Genomic DNA, 16391 nt, shown 5'->3' with positions numbered 1-16391 from the left:
GTATGTTTCAGGTAAAAACAAACAAACAAACAAAAGTCAAACATAAATGTGCATTTTAGCAGTTTATTATGCAGTTGTGTATATAAATGATTCAATACTGTCCATTCAGATTTACACTGATCAGTCTGGTTGGGTCCCCTTACACACCAAACAAAAACAGAACAATTATTCTTTGAAGCAGATGAAGCGGATGCTGAACTCAGACCACTAGGACAATGCTCCATCAGAGGCAAAAAGAAAAGAAAACTTTTTTGCACACATTCTTTCAAAATGTATCAAGCAAGCCATGAAAAGCAGTTTATAACCAGAGGTTGCAACTCCTCCCCCCCCAAAAAAAACAAAACAAAAACAAAACCCCACCATAGTGTTTGTGCCTTTACCATGATCCATATATTTTGTCTGTGAGACATGAAGGTCAAATGTGGATATGAACAAAAGATGCAAGTTGGTCACAATTATCGTCACTCCTGAATTATCTCTGAAAAGTAAAATGCTCATACAACAGATAGTTCAGATTGCTGACATTTGCTAATAAACATGTCAGATAATATTCTGACTTTACAGCAAGGGCATACAAATACTTTAATTCAAATAAGAACCACCCCCAAATTATCTTAAAAGTTTGATTTAACTTGATCCTGTTGACATCGTTTTAAAGATGGCAGTAGTTACTGATGTCTATAAAAAGATGACAATCAGATCTTTTAGGTTTTTGCAGTTAGAATTTTTTCCCTTTTTGGTAATGCAAAGCACCTAGAAAAATGAATAAACCAACCATAAAGAAAGTGTAATTAGATTATTTTAATCCTCAAAACCGCAAAAACAGCACCAAGAATTCTGACCGGCACAATTTCCAACTTTTACTGACATAAAACTGATAAACAGTACTGATAATGATAAGGCAGCCAAACAGGCATAACTTAAAACTTTAAGACCACGGAGAGGCAATGGATAATGAGATACATCACACTTATAATCAAAGACATATCCAACTCTACTTTGTGAGCCTGCAAGTTACCAGAAGTGCGATCTACCTCCCCGATCTATGTCATTCAAAGCTCATAAGTCTGTTTCAGGTTTAAAAACATAAAACCTTTAACAAGGTCAAACTTCAAGGGAATGTACAGGAAATTAAAACATGTCCAAAAATGACATTGTGGATGTATTCACTTACCAACAGACATTGTCCACGCGCTGCATGTAATTGCTACTACTCACTGAGCCCTGAGGCCTATTCATGTGTGATGGCATTTACAAAACAAATGTAGGCAAAAGGCATTTCACTTAGTAATCATACTGAAATCGTATTCATTAATCTAAAACAAAAACACTAAAGAAATAAGAGAAAATAAGTAAAAATCAACTTGTCATTCTAATGCGACATGGAAAGTTATAGTTCTAGATTTTGACTGTCGTGGCAAAAAGCTGTCTAAAGTTAAATACAAAGACAATCGTGTATCAGAATAACTGATTGAATGAAATAAAATTCATTATGATTACAAGCCAGACTGTTAAAAAAAAAAAAAAGATATAATATATATATCATCCAGCAATAGATCTTATTGCAAGAAAGAAAGAAAGAAAGAAAAAAATCAATTTCCTTTACAACCAACACTCCACCTACTTAATGCACTGATAAATATGTTTACGTCTTTATATATAAAAAGGTGGCGACAGACAAATTCAAAAACACATTTTTACAACAGGACAAAACCATGAAATTTAGTCTGACAATTTCTTAAAAAGAATTAAAAATAATAATAATAATAACCCAACATAAATTTGATGAACGCATTCTTTAGTCCCTGACGCAAGACAGAAATACAGGAGTCACAGAACTTCTTCAGACTCCAATGAATGTGATGGGTTTGCCCACCCTAGTTATATATAACGCTTCGGAACATGTGCACCAATTCTCAGATCCCTACTGAAAAGAAACCAAAAAAAAAAAAAAACCCCAAAAAAAACAAAACAAAAAAAACAACAGCAGCAGGAAATAAAAGAAACTTGTGCAAAAGTGCTTCCTGCATCCCGTGACTGCCACCCAAACACCCAACCTCCATGTGTGGCTTCCTTTTGTACAGGTAAGAATGTGATTTTGCTCTCTGTACTGAAAAGCAGTGCTCACCTGACTACAGTACAGAAAATTCAGTGTAATCACTTGCGCATATGTGTAGTTTGGATGTAGACGCTTGCTATTAAGTTGTTCAGGAAATTGTAAAACCCTCGTTCCTAAATGTTCTGTCCTAGCTAATTAATCAGCTAGTCATTTGTCTTTCCCCCAGTAACCCTTTGCATCCCCAGTCAGCTCAGTATACATCCCTTCAGCTTAGGGAACACCAACCTGCATCAGTGCCATGGAACAATCACTTCATCCTCAGCCGGGATGAACTGAGCCACGATTCAGTTGCATGCTTATTGCTATAAAGACACTCAGAGGGAGAAAAAGGCTAGCGATTGTTTTGCGAGCTATCGTGCAAGTAGTTTAATAAGATTTGCACACATCTCAAAGAACTCGATGGTGTGGCTTCCTGGTCGAGGGACAGATGCATTGTCCCCGCCTCCTGTGGAATCGATGGATGAGGTCAACGATGACGTCAAAGAGCCTTCTCCAGTCTTGGTGGGGTGCACGGTACTAGGTGTACCTGGAAGTTCTGCTCCATCTACATCGTTCTTAATAGCGGTCCGGTAGTTGCCCACAGAGCCAGAGCGCAGAGGGGTAGCACTTCCAGATTTTGTCTCCAACATATCATCTGAACAATAAGACAAACTGATTTTCAAACACAAGAAGTTCAATGGGTATCACTAGGGTATCTACAAGTCTTGGAAAATACTCAATTCAATTCCTGCCACAGAGACACTGCTGTAAACAGTGAAATTAATCACTAGTTTATACTTAGTCGATTGTTTAGGTTAGGGATAAAGTGTAAGATTTTTGTAGTCAAAAATAAAGATTATTTTCTTCCTTTTAACCTAATAAACTGTAATATAGATATTGCACTGCAGACACCCAGATCATCCTGACACCCAGAGTTTGAACAATTTTGGGTTCAGTTCATGAAATATGCACAAGCCAAAGCAGCGTTCACCATTTCCTCTCAAAGCAGCTGTGGCTACACAGTCCATGGCTCTAACACCCACATACATCTCTGTTCACTGACTTCTTCTTAGCCACCATTTACTGAGATAAAAAGCCTTTGGTTCATGAGGGGTTGACCAGTAAACAAATTTTAATATAAGCTATTCGGCTTTCTAAAATGAACATATTCTAAATGCAGCTATATTTGCCGGTGCATGACCTGCCTCCTATGAATGTGGTTATGCATTTTGTTAGTACCAGTTTTAATGCTGGAAACAGACTGCATACAACTGTATTTTAATTTTCTCGATCAAAATACTGCTGACCGTGATATATTTATGAGATTACTGCAGTCCCAATGTCCACTTTGCTTGGTCAAATTATTATAATCTGGGGTGTTAGACACACACTTGCAGTGACAGGAGGTGTCAAACAGTCAAGGTCTTGAGCCAGCCCTCATTTCTTTATAATTTGCCAGGAAAAATAGCTGGAACTATTTGTTTATCTCTTGAGCTCGGTCCCTTTTCTGTGATTGAATGAGTCACAGGTTAGTGTTAAATGGCTTAACAAACAAAATGTTAAGGCTACGTCCACACGCATTTTTGAAAACGCAGATTTTTCTATGCGTTTGCACCTTTCGTCCACACGTAAACGGCGTTTTTGGTCACTGAAAACTGAGATTTTTAAAAACTCCGGCCAGGGTGGATATTTTTGCGCCACGTTATTGTTTCGGTGAAATGAATTTCTACAATACTGTTAATTGTACTCTCTGCAGTGTTTAAATGCTTACATATACACACAGTTACTGTCCCTCCACACATACGACTCGGTTCTGCTTCTGTGCCCCAGCTTTGTTTACTTTTCCCCACGAGGCTTCTAGACTTCTGATTGGCCAACATTTCTGCACGGTTAGGAATCTAGCGCCACCTGCTGCTTTGGCATGTTCATAGCAGCGTTTTCCTTCATTTCTGCCTTTATGTGTGGACTGGATTATTTTTGAAAACGAAAACGGTAAATCTCAGTTTTCAAAAATACCTGTGTACGTGTGGACGTAGCCTAAGACAGAGGGATTGGACTTCAAATGAGTAAAAAAGTAGCCAATGTCCAAAGAAAAACCCTCAGAAATCCTGGAGAACTATTGCTCAAGACCCCTTACACAAAAAAAGCTCTCGCTGCTTGGAAGCAAAATATAAAGAAATGAGGCAAGTGCTGTATATATAGGTGAAAATCTTTCTTGTAATCCACATTCACACATCCCTTTCCTTCCCATGCAGTGTCAGAGGATGCATCCAACTTTCCTGATCTGGTGCCCGATTTGTGCCCAATTTGGTTGTGCCTGAACTGCTGCTGCTACAGCAGTCCTATTATGAACTTGCTAACAGCATTAGCACCCAGGTTCCCAACAGGAGGCAGGACTGTTGCACTGATACAGCTGCTGATGGCTTATACTTTTTACAACTTCTCTCATAGTCCTCCATGTTGTCCACCAGATGGACATTTAACAATGCCGAATCTTGCTTGATCAAACCATTTAATATGTATTAATATGTTTGCAGTCTCTCAAACTTAGTTCCCAGATAATTTTGTTAAGACCTGCAACAAATATTACTGCAGGTAAATGATTAATTTAAGAAATGCTGCTAAACTATCACGCAAATAGTTTAAAACCTAAATTAAGCTAAGCTATAAATCCATGCGATTAATTATGTGTAGTTATAGACAAATGTTAACAATCAGCATAATATTTTCTATATTTCTGAGTCATCAGGTATAAGTTCAGATAAACACAAGCTTAATGATGGACTTTGCTGTAGCCCAAAGCCAAAGCTTCACATACTTTAAATGGAAAGCCTGTGATGTATCAGAAGCACACAACAGCTCTTCAATCTCATGTTTTCCTTTGAGGTAATGCCAAACACCTACACAGACTTCCCAAACCATCATCCATGAGTTAATCATTTATAAATTCCACACTGAGGCAGCATACTAGAGGACAAAATCCAGATAAACACCGAAGATACAGAGAACTGAGTAAAGGGCTTACCTGAAGATCTAGGTTAACTGGTCAAATGTTGCAAAACTGAGTGTAAGTTGTATGAGACTAGTTTTAAAAATTAAATATATTACAATACAAGCAATCAAAACTTGATCCATCGGTAAATTACAACACATGCTGTACTGCTGCCATTGAGCTTCATGAGTCAAACAATGCCCAAACACTGATGTGTTATTACTGCCCTTTAACACAATTTCCTCATTTTGCACAGTACTGTGTTGAATCCCCACCTGTCCTTGTTTGCATTTGTATGCTGGTGTGCAATGTTCCCTCTAAGCTGCGCACGTGCGCAATTGCGCACTGCTGGCAAGGTCTCTGCAGGTATCAGGCTGTTGTTCTCCTTTATCTCATAGTGGACAGAAATTATTTTTTCGAGTGGCACAAATAATTTGTGTGGCATCAGATTTGATGCAGAACAGCTGATTGTTCTGTCAATAGTTTGAAATGTTTCTTTTAAAAAAAAAACGCCTTGGCTGCATTAAAAAAAAAAAAAAAGCTACAAAAAACGTTGTTGTTTGCATAACTCAGTCATTTTTTTGAAGAACTATATAATTAATTGCCCAACATTGGTCATTATATACTATATTTTGCAGGCAGAGAGTTACAGGACTCTCTCCCAGACCACAGATTCATACTCATAAGTCAGAGCTTTATATATAATGAAAAAAAAAAAACAAAAAAAAAAAAAAAAAACACATCTGCTGTCGCTCACAGTGGTCCAAGGGATCGCTCAGGGAGTTTGTGTGTTCGCTCAGACACGTGAAAAATTAGAGGGAACATTGCTGGTGTGTCTGCCATCATAATTGAAACCGAGCAGTTCATGGAACTAATAAATCTCGAACAACAGTTATCTTCCTGTGTTTCAATAAAAGTAAGGGGAATTCACAACTGACCTTGAGTTTATGCACGTATCGCCAGAGGTAATAAAATGAGACACAAAGGCATCTACACTGGCAGAATATTAGCCTCTGCACAGCATGTAATTACATTCTATTACATCTTGTTTCCCTGTGGTATAATCCATGTGCTAATCAATAAACAGATATTGACATCTGCGTCATATGTAGTTACATTTCTGGGAATGTGCGGGTCAGGCTATGACACAGATTTAATGGTGCACTTTGAATCATCACAAATAACGGCCTCGTGTATGATCTTTCATGTGTTTTATTCTCTAATATTTGAGCCATACACAGGTTAGCTATGTAACCTTATCAGTGTATCCTGCCGGGTGCTTATGCAAATGAGTGGTGATCTAAATGCAGACTGTTTCCTCACCTACTGCTACAGACTAGTGAAGGTGAAACTTACCATCTATGCTACGGAAGTCAAGGAGGTAGGTTCTGCTGTCCACTGTGTACAGTTGAAGGCTCATCTTGGCAAGCATCCCAGTAACAGGATTCTTCCTTCTCACACGCAGATAGTATGGATTCACAACCTAGAAAATTATTGAAAGGAAGGATAATGTGTCTTTGTGATGCTTTAAAAAGTACACCTGGAGCTTATTAAACTTTTAATACAATCCAACTTCAATAACTAACTGTGAGATTACATTTTACTACATTTTTTTTTAAATTGTAAATATTAAGCCTTTCCTCCTATATCTTGTCCCTCTTCTTCCTTACCTTCCACTCATAGTCCAGCTGTTTCATTGCACGGCACACCTCGGTCATGATATCATTTGGTCTACTTTGACTGCGTATACCCAGGTGCCACTTGGCTCTCCTAACACCCTGGTGCTTGGACTTCTGAGGGTTCAGTTCATCCAGTGTGTGACGGATACTCCTGGGAGGAGTCTCCGCCACGAGAAAAGGTACACGCTCAGGGTGAGGCTTCACTATCGCTGCACCTGATGAAGTCAGGTGTTGGTCATCTAGAAAAGAGTCAGGAGGGCTAGATGCCAAGTAGAAATCCTTGGCTTCGCTCATGATGCGACGATTGTCAATGATGAGATGGTAGGCAACAGCCAATGGATCCTGATGGTTGCGACTGTATATGCAGGCAAGGACCTCCTCCTCTGTGCACTCAAACTTCTCGCAAACCTCCTTCAGGGCCTCGTCGTCGATCATGTTGTTGCTGTAGGAGGGGTCCTCAGGGAACAAGTACTTTGGCAGATCTTTTTTGAACCACTCGTCCTCTCTGTGGCGAAGAATCATTTTGGTAGTTAAAAGATCATGAATGCAAACAGCACCAACAGAACTAATTTTCTACGCAGACAGTCCCTTGCCATCATGAAATAATGTGATTTACAATCTAGACAACCAAAAACAAACAAAAACAAAACAAAGCCTATAGGATTTTTGACTTTGTAAATACTCCGCCAGGCTTACCGGATCTCTTTGATGGTGGCTCTTTTCATCGGGTCCACCTGCAACATGTGTTTCAGTAAGCTTATTACTGCAGGGTTCAGATACTGTGGGGTGAAGAAGATCCCATCACAGATCTTCTTAAAAAGTGTTGGCACATGATCATCATCAAAGGGAAGTGTTCCACACAACAAGGCGTAGAGAATCACCCCACTACTCCAAATATCCACCTCTGGTCCAGCATATAACCTGAGGAGGCGTAAAAAGAAAGAATCACAAAATCTATTTTTAACTAGGCTGTGTTTTTGAGTTGTGTTTCTGTCTCACTTCGAAATGTAAGTAAAGTATCATTAGAAGAAAAGAAAAAACCAAACAGAATTTAAAATAAGCCATTACCTTCCTGAGATGACCTCAGGAGCAGCATAGTTTGGAGAACCACAACTTGTTCTGAGGAACTCTCCATCTGACATCATGTTTGACAAACCTGCAAAAGATTTTAACTATTATATAATATGCACACTTTTCAAAACACAACAACTTCAATTATTTACCTCACATAAACATTTAATGTTTTTAATGCAGTTTCAAACTATTCTAGTTTGGTTTTAGCTTAAAGTGCTTTATTAAGTATATAACTAACGTGAAAAATACTAAAGCAGTAATGTTTCGTTTTCTGTCGGCCCCCCAAAAAAGCTGCTTTATAATTAGCTGTACCATTTTTTTAAGATTCTCCACTTACTGCAGTTCATCCTCTCAGCAAGGAGACAATGTCTTTTTCACTGGTAGCAATGGTGAACATGATTCATGAATTAACAGAAGAGTGACAAAAATACTTTACTAAAGATTCAAAATAATTTGGAATAACTGCAGGTTAAATAACAACCAATGCACACTAGAATAGTTTAATATTATCAAAGTCTTGAATGTAGTTCTGTATATTTGCTTAGCCAAATTTAAGGAATGTATGAAGGATTTTCTGAAACATATTTTATGTTTCTGGCACACTACTGCCAGAAATGATTGATCGTTGAAATAACAAACTGTTATTAGAATGTGTTTTCATGCTCGCACTAAACAACCCTGGAATCTGCTCATGGATTATGAACCTATGTGGTAAAAGCTCACACTAAAAACCCATCAAAATACCAAATGTAGTCAGATTTGGAGGACAATTTTTTGAAATTCTGTTTCAAATCTGGAGGTTTTGTAAAAATCTTTTGAGAAAGTAACTTGTAATCAAGTTGTGAAATACTAGTTAATATATGATTTGTCTGCCTTTCAAGTTAACGACTCTACAGAATCGGCATTTTTAACGGTGGTAAATGATCTGTTACTTGTGTTGGACTGACTCAATCTCTGTTCTCTTGTTATTAGACCTTAGCGCTGTGGTTGAAACAGTGGACCACAAAATACTTAAGAACAGGTTTATGAAACACTATGTCATCTCAGGTGTGTCAACAGTTGAGACCATACTTTCCAGAAAGATCTCAATATAGGCTTTAAATTATTTTCTGTGTCGTGCACTATTAAGTATGAAGTCTACATGCAATGATCGGGGAACATTCTTATTTTCATTGTACCTGTGATAATGACAATAAAGTTTCTGATCTGATTGATCTGATTACAAGGGTCAGTCCCTGGCCCACTTTTATTTTCAATAATATGCAGCACCAGTGGGTTAAACTCAGCTAAAACTGAGATGTCAGTGACTGGAATGGCAAGAGTGAGTCATAAATATGACCAGTTGTCTTTGTGTTTTGATGACTGTGTGATCCACTGAGGATTTGGTAAGAATCTTGTTGTTTTTTGATCAGAGCCTTTAATTTGCCTTTTAATTTGGTGAGAAAAATGGCTACAATCAGACATATGATGGCGCTCAAGGACGCCAAGGTTCTAGTTCATGTCTTTGTGACATCTTGCATCATAGCAATGCTTTACTGTGAGGTTTGCCCAAGAAAATCTTTAGAGGTCTGCAGTTGGTTCATATTGCAGCACCATGGATTTTGTACTGCTGCAGTCTTATAAAATATTAACTAGCAGAGCACCAAGCTACCCGAGTGATCTCGTGAGACCATATGTACCTATAGGTCCCCTACACTCTCAGGGGAGTGGTGTCCTGAAGGTCCCAAAGGTTAAGAAAACAACATATTTTTATATCATGCCCTAACATTATGGAAAAGCCTTCTGTCTGACATTAGACTGTCAAGTTCAACTGACACCTGTTTTCTATTGTATGTAGTTCTTGGGGTATTATTGTCTTTTTGTTTATTTATGCTTCAGTTATGGATTATGGTGTTTTAATTATTTATTACTGTGTTTGCTTTTAGCTTTGTTTATTCTTGGCTTTGGAAAGGACTTTTTATGAAAGTGCTCTAAACATTATCATTACTATTAGGGCTGTGCGATATGACACAAAATCTCATATCCCGATATAAGACATCTATCGTCCGAAACGATATAAAAATCACAAAAATGTAAATTCTTTTTGTAAATTCTGTGAATCTCGGGCAGCTCGACTTGCGTGAAGTGTTTCCAACTGAGCGTCATGTAGCTGGAGTCGAGTGTTTTAACCAATGCATGAAACGATACATTTTTTAGACATAAGTTGTAACGGCTGCCGTTTTCTTTGTGAGTATTTATTACACGGCGTGGTGCAGGGAAAAGCCTGTTCTAACGTTTGAGTCTAAGGTTTACTTTTTAGCATCTGACGGCTAGAGCTGGGCTATATCATACCGTTCACGATAATACCGGTGTAATGTTGGGCAACGATAGGAAAATGAAATATCGCGATAGAATATGGGTAAAACGCACATGCGCAGTGCCTTTGTTTACATACGCACATAGCGGCGACGCAGAATGAGAAGAGCGAAAGCGGATCGTTAAATGAAATAGATGAACCAGAACTGGTTTGTAAAAATGCTGCAACTTCAGTGGTGTGGAACTGGTTTAGCTTTCGTCCGTCAGATACACAACAAAGGACTATTTTTGGTAGCGCATGCTAGCGGGCCGTCGTTATTACCATGTTGTTTTGGAAAATACGGCACACTTAAAATCAATCCTTTGATTTTTCTGAAAATCGACAGTGCCCCTTATAATCCCGTGTGCCTTATGTATGAATTCTGGTTGTGTTTACTGACCTCAAAACGATTTTATTTGGTAGACTGTGCTGGAAAAATCTGTCAAATGCTTTAGTACAACTTTGCTAAGCTACGAAGCCGCACCGCTTGATGGATTGTTGGAGCATTATGGCTATCGTAGGCAGGAGCCTCGCGGAGTGATACGTACTGTGCTTCAACATAATATTACCGTACTGTGGTGTATAACCTCTTTTTTTAGTTTTGTGGATATTATATACGGTTATGCCGGCCAGTTTCCACTGGAAATGCCTTTTGGTTAAACTGTCAGAAAGGAATTTGCATTTGCACTGTTAAATTTTTATATAACTTTAATGCGCATTTAAAAAAAAACAAAAAACAGCTGCTTGTTTAAGAGAAAATACATTGATGTTTTTTGGGGGTTTTTTGCACTAATAAAGTTGAGGAGTTGTAAAGTATTTTGTCTGGTGTCAATTATATCGTCAGTTATATCGTTATTGCAAATTTTCAAATGTATATCGTGATAAATATTTTTGGTCATATCGCCCTGCTCTACTGACGGCTCTTTTTTGCTTCTCATCCGAAAATACTCTGCATACTCTTTAACGTGATTCAGTTTATTTTGAAAAGTCTCAACAGGATCTTGAGCTTTATTGTGAAAAGTTTGTGGTTTTACCGTCATTGTTGCTAAAGACAACGCATAAATACAGGCGCTTGTCCGTCCGTAGTGTAGTTATATTGAATATAAGAGAAAGAGAGAACTTTAAGAAATTAATATAGCCACTACAGTGACCATCAAAATGATGAAAAAAATATTGCCGTAAACAGTTTATTTTGCGACACCACGAAACAAACGATAGCGTAAAATTAAACGATAGCCGTTTTTATATCGTCATCCGATATATATTCTTATATCGAACAGCCCTAATTACTATTACTAATATGTGTATAATTAACAAACTAAAACAGTGGTTCCTGCTGAGACTTCTCGATTCAAGTCCAAGAACTACTCACCAAAGTCTGCAATCTTAGCATTCATATGCGCATCAAGCAGCACATTTTCTGGCTTAAGGTCTCGATGTACCACCATGTGTCTGTGGCAGTAGTCTACTGCTGAAATGATCTGCTGGAACAGTCGTCGACTCTCCTTTTCATCCAACTGTCAAAGCAGAAATTATTCATTAGGTGTGATCTTTCCTTCCTCAGTCAGAACATCACTGATGACTAAGCAGCACCTCATGTTGTGTTTTGAATATCTTTTTCAGCCTTCACAGTTTACAAAGTTCAAAGATTACTTTATCTCCACTGTAGTCTGATGATGACAAGTGTATGATACTTATCTGCGTTATCTTTATCTCACTAATGATAAACTACACAACATCTGTGCAATATGAAATGATGGAAAGGGTTAAAGAAGTTTGGAATCAATATACAAGTTTCCAGTCCTAAAGTACCTTTCCATTTTTGCAGATGTAGTCAAAGAGCTCTCCCCCTGAGACATACTCCATCACCATGAAGATATCTGTAGGGGTGCTGATAACCTGATACCTACAGTCAAAACACAAGTCATGTGGGTTATTAGGAGTTGGAAGGTATTATACAAGAAAACATTTAGACATGTCTGTTACCATTTAATAATTATTACAAAGAATAATCGGAATATGTGCTTAGTTTTGGACAGCTGACTCAAATTTTTAGTTTTCATGTTACTTTGCCAATGGTCTATTTTAGCCCATTTATGATTAATTTTAACAAAGTAATTTAATCAACCAGCAGCTCAGTTCAACCCACAGGAGATTGTTAACACATCTAATTTTTGGTTTCCTGTAACAAAGAAAAACAATTCCTCACAAACAGGAAGAAACTTAGTTGCCATGGAAGAAAATTGGTGTGCTCAGTATTGGAAAAAAAAGTGTATGAGAGCAGCACTTTGTGCAAATGTTGAATATTATAATATAATACAAAAACAATTGAGCATTTTTATGTTTCTGCTGCCAGACAGACAACAGACTGAGCTATGAGTTAGACTCCACTGCATACTTGCAGTCCATTAGTGGCATTCATCATACCTGCATCTATTTGCACTAAAATGCTGTGTAGCTCTCTTTGCACATAAGCCACATCTGTTGCTGTTTTACATAACCATTATCAAGCTGTAGAATCAAACCAGGAGAAATTCTTGATAGCAAGTCCCAGAAACCACATTGTGTGCAGCCTCTAAAGCTCAGATTTTACAAGTTTTAAATACAGACAACAACAACAAAAAATGCATTGACAATGTGACAGTGTTAAGATATTTTAAGAAAACATTCAGAGCTTTTGTAAATCCAATACACACACAACATACGCACTACCATGCTGGATAAAACCAAAGGCAATAATGTCTGCCATGCAGTTTGTAGCTCAGCAGATGTTAGAGATGTTCACTAACTGTGAATCTGATGTGTTGCAATTGCAGAAAACATCCCATCAATAAAAATGAAGCAGTATTATGTTACATTACTCGATCTGTTATCCCCGCTAGACAGACAATGTTATGTACTTTGCCCCAGTGGTCTGTGCACCCTGCCAAAGATGGAATCAGTCTCTCATGCGTAGACACACAGACATAGCTTACATTTTTTAACATGGAACGGGTATTTCAGGCAATTATACCCCCCCCCCCAGTCAGTTTAATGACCCTGTAACTGTGGCCTCAAGTCTGTGAACATTCCCTTACCAAACAGGAAGTCCCCTGACAACTGTCAAATAGTAAGTTTAGCTTAGAGCACCAGAACATTATGGCACAGTCAGCTCAGACTATGACGTTAAAAAATTACTCATTTGAAATGACACACTTATCTGTTTTAGCCTACCAGATGTTGACAATAATACCAGCAGAGCAAGCTACACAGCTACCCACAACAAAGGCAAAGCCAGTGCACTTTTGTACGTTAAAATGAAAGACCAACTGAGGGAATAACGAAACAGTCAATACTGCACAATAGGGAGAGGTCAGAAGAGAGAGTGGACTGAGTCAGACAGATACTGTCCTAGATGGATGCATTCTAAAACAACACTATAAAGGCCTGAAAATAGCTCAGTGGGTGGCATTAATGTGGTGGCAAGGGGATTATGGAGCAGCGAGCAGGGTGTAATCTAGGACTTACAGTTTAATTATGTGAGGGTGCCTGAAAAGCTTGAGGTTCTGGATCTCCCGGCGAATCTTTCCCACCACGTCCAAACTGCGGATCTTCTGCCTGTTCAAGATCTTCACTGCCACTTGATGCTTGGTCAGCTCATGTTGGCCCACTGAAGGATAGAAAGAGAGTGGATGGAGCATTTCTATTACAACCAAGGCCATATAAAATAGGGAATGGTGAAGTATTATGCAAAACAAGGCATCTTCACACAACTTAAGGAAAGGTGTAATTTGTTGTTTACACTATTAGGATAAAGGTTACCAGACATGCTACGAATCTTAGAGGTGAAACCTATTTTGGAAACAGAAGGCAGCATGGTGGATGAAGGACAGCAGCAATAGGACCAATATCCTGAAGTCAGTGTGAGGAATGGGAGATCTAAATCACCACCTCCTATCACAATTTTAAGAATATAAAAAAAATAAAAACATTCAAATTAAAGAAAAAAAATGGAAGAAAGGGAAAAAAAGTATTTTGTTTTCAGTCAACCATATTCAATCACTCAAGCATATCAAAGCATAGCTTTGTCATTTGGTATTATGGAAAGACTGTAAAACAGTTCTCTTGTTTTTTGCTGAAACTGGCTGCCTACTGAGTGTGATAAATCTAATGCTGAAACAAAAGTCCTTCTAGAAGCAAATCTTGCCACGCACAATGTTGAAACAACTTCCAGCAACATTAGGGCACATACTTACTAAACATCAGTCAAAGCTAACCAAAACCTCTAACAAGTTTGCAAATTTTACTTCTATCTGCTGTTTCAGCATTCTCTCAAATATGTAAATTCAAGAGTCTTTGAACGCCACATCTCTACTTTATAAAGTCTCCAGCTGAAAGTTATATTTTAAAAAAAAAAAAAGAAAAAAATCCTAGCACATGCTAAATGATCTGTAAAGATGAGTGGGGATACACAGTCAATACATGAGCAAATAGGTCAAATACAGAGTCCTCATAACTGAAAGCGGTAAAAAGCCGCACAAGATACAAAAAGATAGCATCTCAATGGATGGTGGGAAGACAGCGCATTTGCCCATGGGAGTTAGCAAACAGCTGGTTTTGATTTACCAGCTGTGTCCGTAGTAATCAAGACCATAATCACACAGCACCAACTCTAGCTCTTTTCCCTCAACATCAACAAATAGCTGAGAGCTGGGAGGTGACTCATTGGGAATTAACCGATCACACAGCTTGCGGTGGTTCCACTCCATTTCGATATATATTGTGGTTTCAGTGTTTCTACTGAACAGAACAGCCTGTAAGGTAAACAAAACGCACAGACACGATTACTTTTAAGAAATAAAACAGGTTTTTAGTCCATTGCGTGTTGATACAACTCAAGTTGTATATTGACTTAAGCTTCTAAGCGTTCAGCCCTGTGCACTGACAAAGTGGGCGTAGATTCAGCAGAGTTTGTCCAACTCTTTCCATCGAAATTTCAGAAATAACATTGAATGCTTGAAACAGGCAACAAATACGACTCGTGGGGAAAGAAGTTGTGAATAAATGTAGCGCAGAGTTGGGTTTAAAGGCAAGAGAGAGGAAACCGTACTTTACCGATTAAAATGTACTCTTGCTTGCGGCAACATCAATGACGAGGGCTGACTTCCCGGTGTATGTCTCAACAAGCGCTTCGCTCGCTAGCACGCAACCGACGCTAAATGGCAAACTATGTGACCAGCTACAGCCCAATTTCATAAAACTTGCAGTGTCTTCTTTATCTTAGAAACTACAACGACATGCTCTAAAACCTGCGTTTTGTCACACACACAAAAAGTTCAGAAAATAACGCGACAACAAGTGTGTTGCCTCCCCAGCACTGCGACAAGTTAGCTTTCCTAGTATGCTAGCTTAGCAGCTAAGCTAAAAGCTCCCTCTCCCACCGTCTCGCAGCTGGCAGGATGCACAAACGCCTGAGACAGTTACACATACCTTTAACCTTCCCAAACGTCCCCACTCCGAGAGTGTCTCCGAGAATGTAATGTCCAATTTTAACTCTTCCTTCATGCTTCACTTTTTCCGTCGCCATCTTCCCGCAGTGGCCTTGCTGCGGGGTTAGCTAGCTGCGGTAGAGATGGACCGGACTCCGCTATGTGTTTCTCCACTCTAGCGGCTCCGCTCAACACTGAGGGTGGGAGGCGTCCCGGCTCCTGTGCGATTCGTCAAACTCGTCAACGACGTAACATGTTGCATTTAAATGCTCTCAATAAACTCCGAAATTGTTAATCTGGGTGAAGTTCATGTTGTAAACTTGTTTTGGCTGGAAATTCTACCGTATAGGCTAAACCAGGGCCAGGAAGTGAAAGGAGAGAAAATGTGCTTTAGGAATATATGAGATTGATAAATTATGATGTGCCCAATCAAATACTATGGAAACTCTGGATAAAGTCAGCAGTTTTCTGCCTATATAAAAAGGATTTCTGGCTGCTCTCTTACTGGGGCCCTATTTTTATCTGTCTAAATACAACATAAAAAAGATTTTAAAAACTGACAAAATACCATCAGGATTAAATACATTAGAAATACATTAATACAGTGAACTATGTTTCATAAGAAACCATTCTCATAATCGTCTCAAATATATTTTCCAAACCTTGTTAACTTCATAAAAAGTATATAAACAAAAGCTGCACTCCAGTCCAAACTATCCAAATTACAATAATGCCGCTTCAGCAA

The 16391-nt window shown here is 38.5% G+C and overlaps 1 protein-coding gene across 1 annotated transcript; it reads right to left on the bottom strand.

Annotated features, from left to right (window-relative positions):
- Positions 1 to 2326: 2326 nt before the first annotated feature.
- prkaa1 (protein kinase, AMP-activated, alpha 1 catalytic subunit) lies at positions 2327 to 15873 on the bottom strand. The gene is made up of 9 exons (XM_026173363.2): positions 15648 to 15873; positions 13686 to 13827; positions 11991 to 12084; positions 11551 to 11695; positions 7838 to 7925; positions 7466 to 7690; positions 6761 to 7274; positions 6447 to 6573; positions 2327 to 2753 (listed from the first exon to the last, which is right to left on the bottom strand). The coding sequence occupies exons 1-9, from the start codon at positions 15742 to 15744 to the stop codon at positions 2470 to 2472; spliced, it is 1716 nt and encodes a 571-aa protein (XP_026029148.1). The 5' UTR covers positions 15745 to 15873; the 3' UTR covers positions 2327 to 2469.
- Positions 15874 to 16391: the final 518 nt, after the last annotated feature.

The sequence above is a fragment of the Astatotilapia calliptera genome, chromosome 7 (assembly GCF_964374335.1).
Source record: "Astatotilapia calliptera chromosome 7, fAstCal68.1, whole genome shotgun sequence".
Classification (NCBI taxonomy): domain Eukaryota; kingdom Metazoa; phylum Chordata; class Actinopteri; order Cichliformes; family Cichlidae; genus Astatotilapia; species Astatotilapia calliptera.
This window is presented reverse-complemented; position numbering and strand designations above follow the sequence as displayed.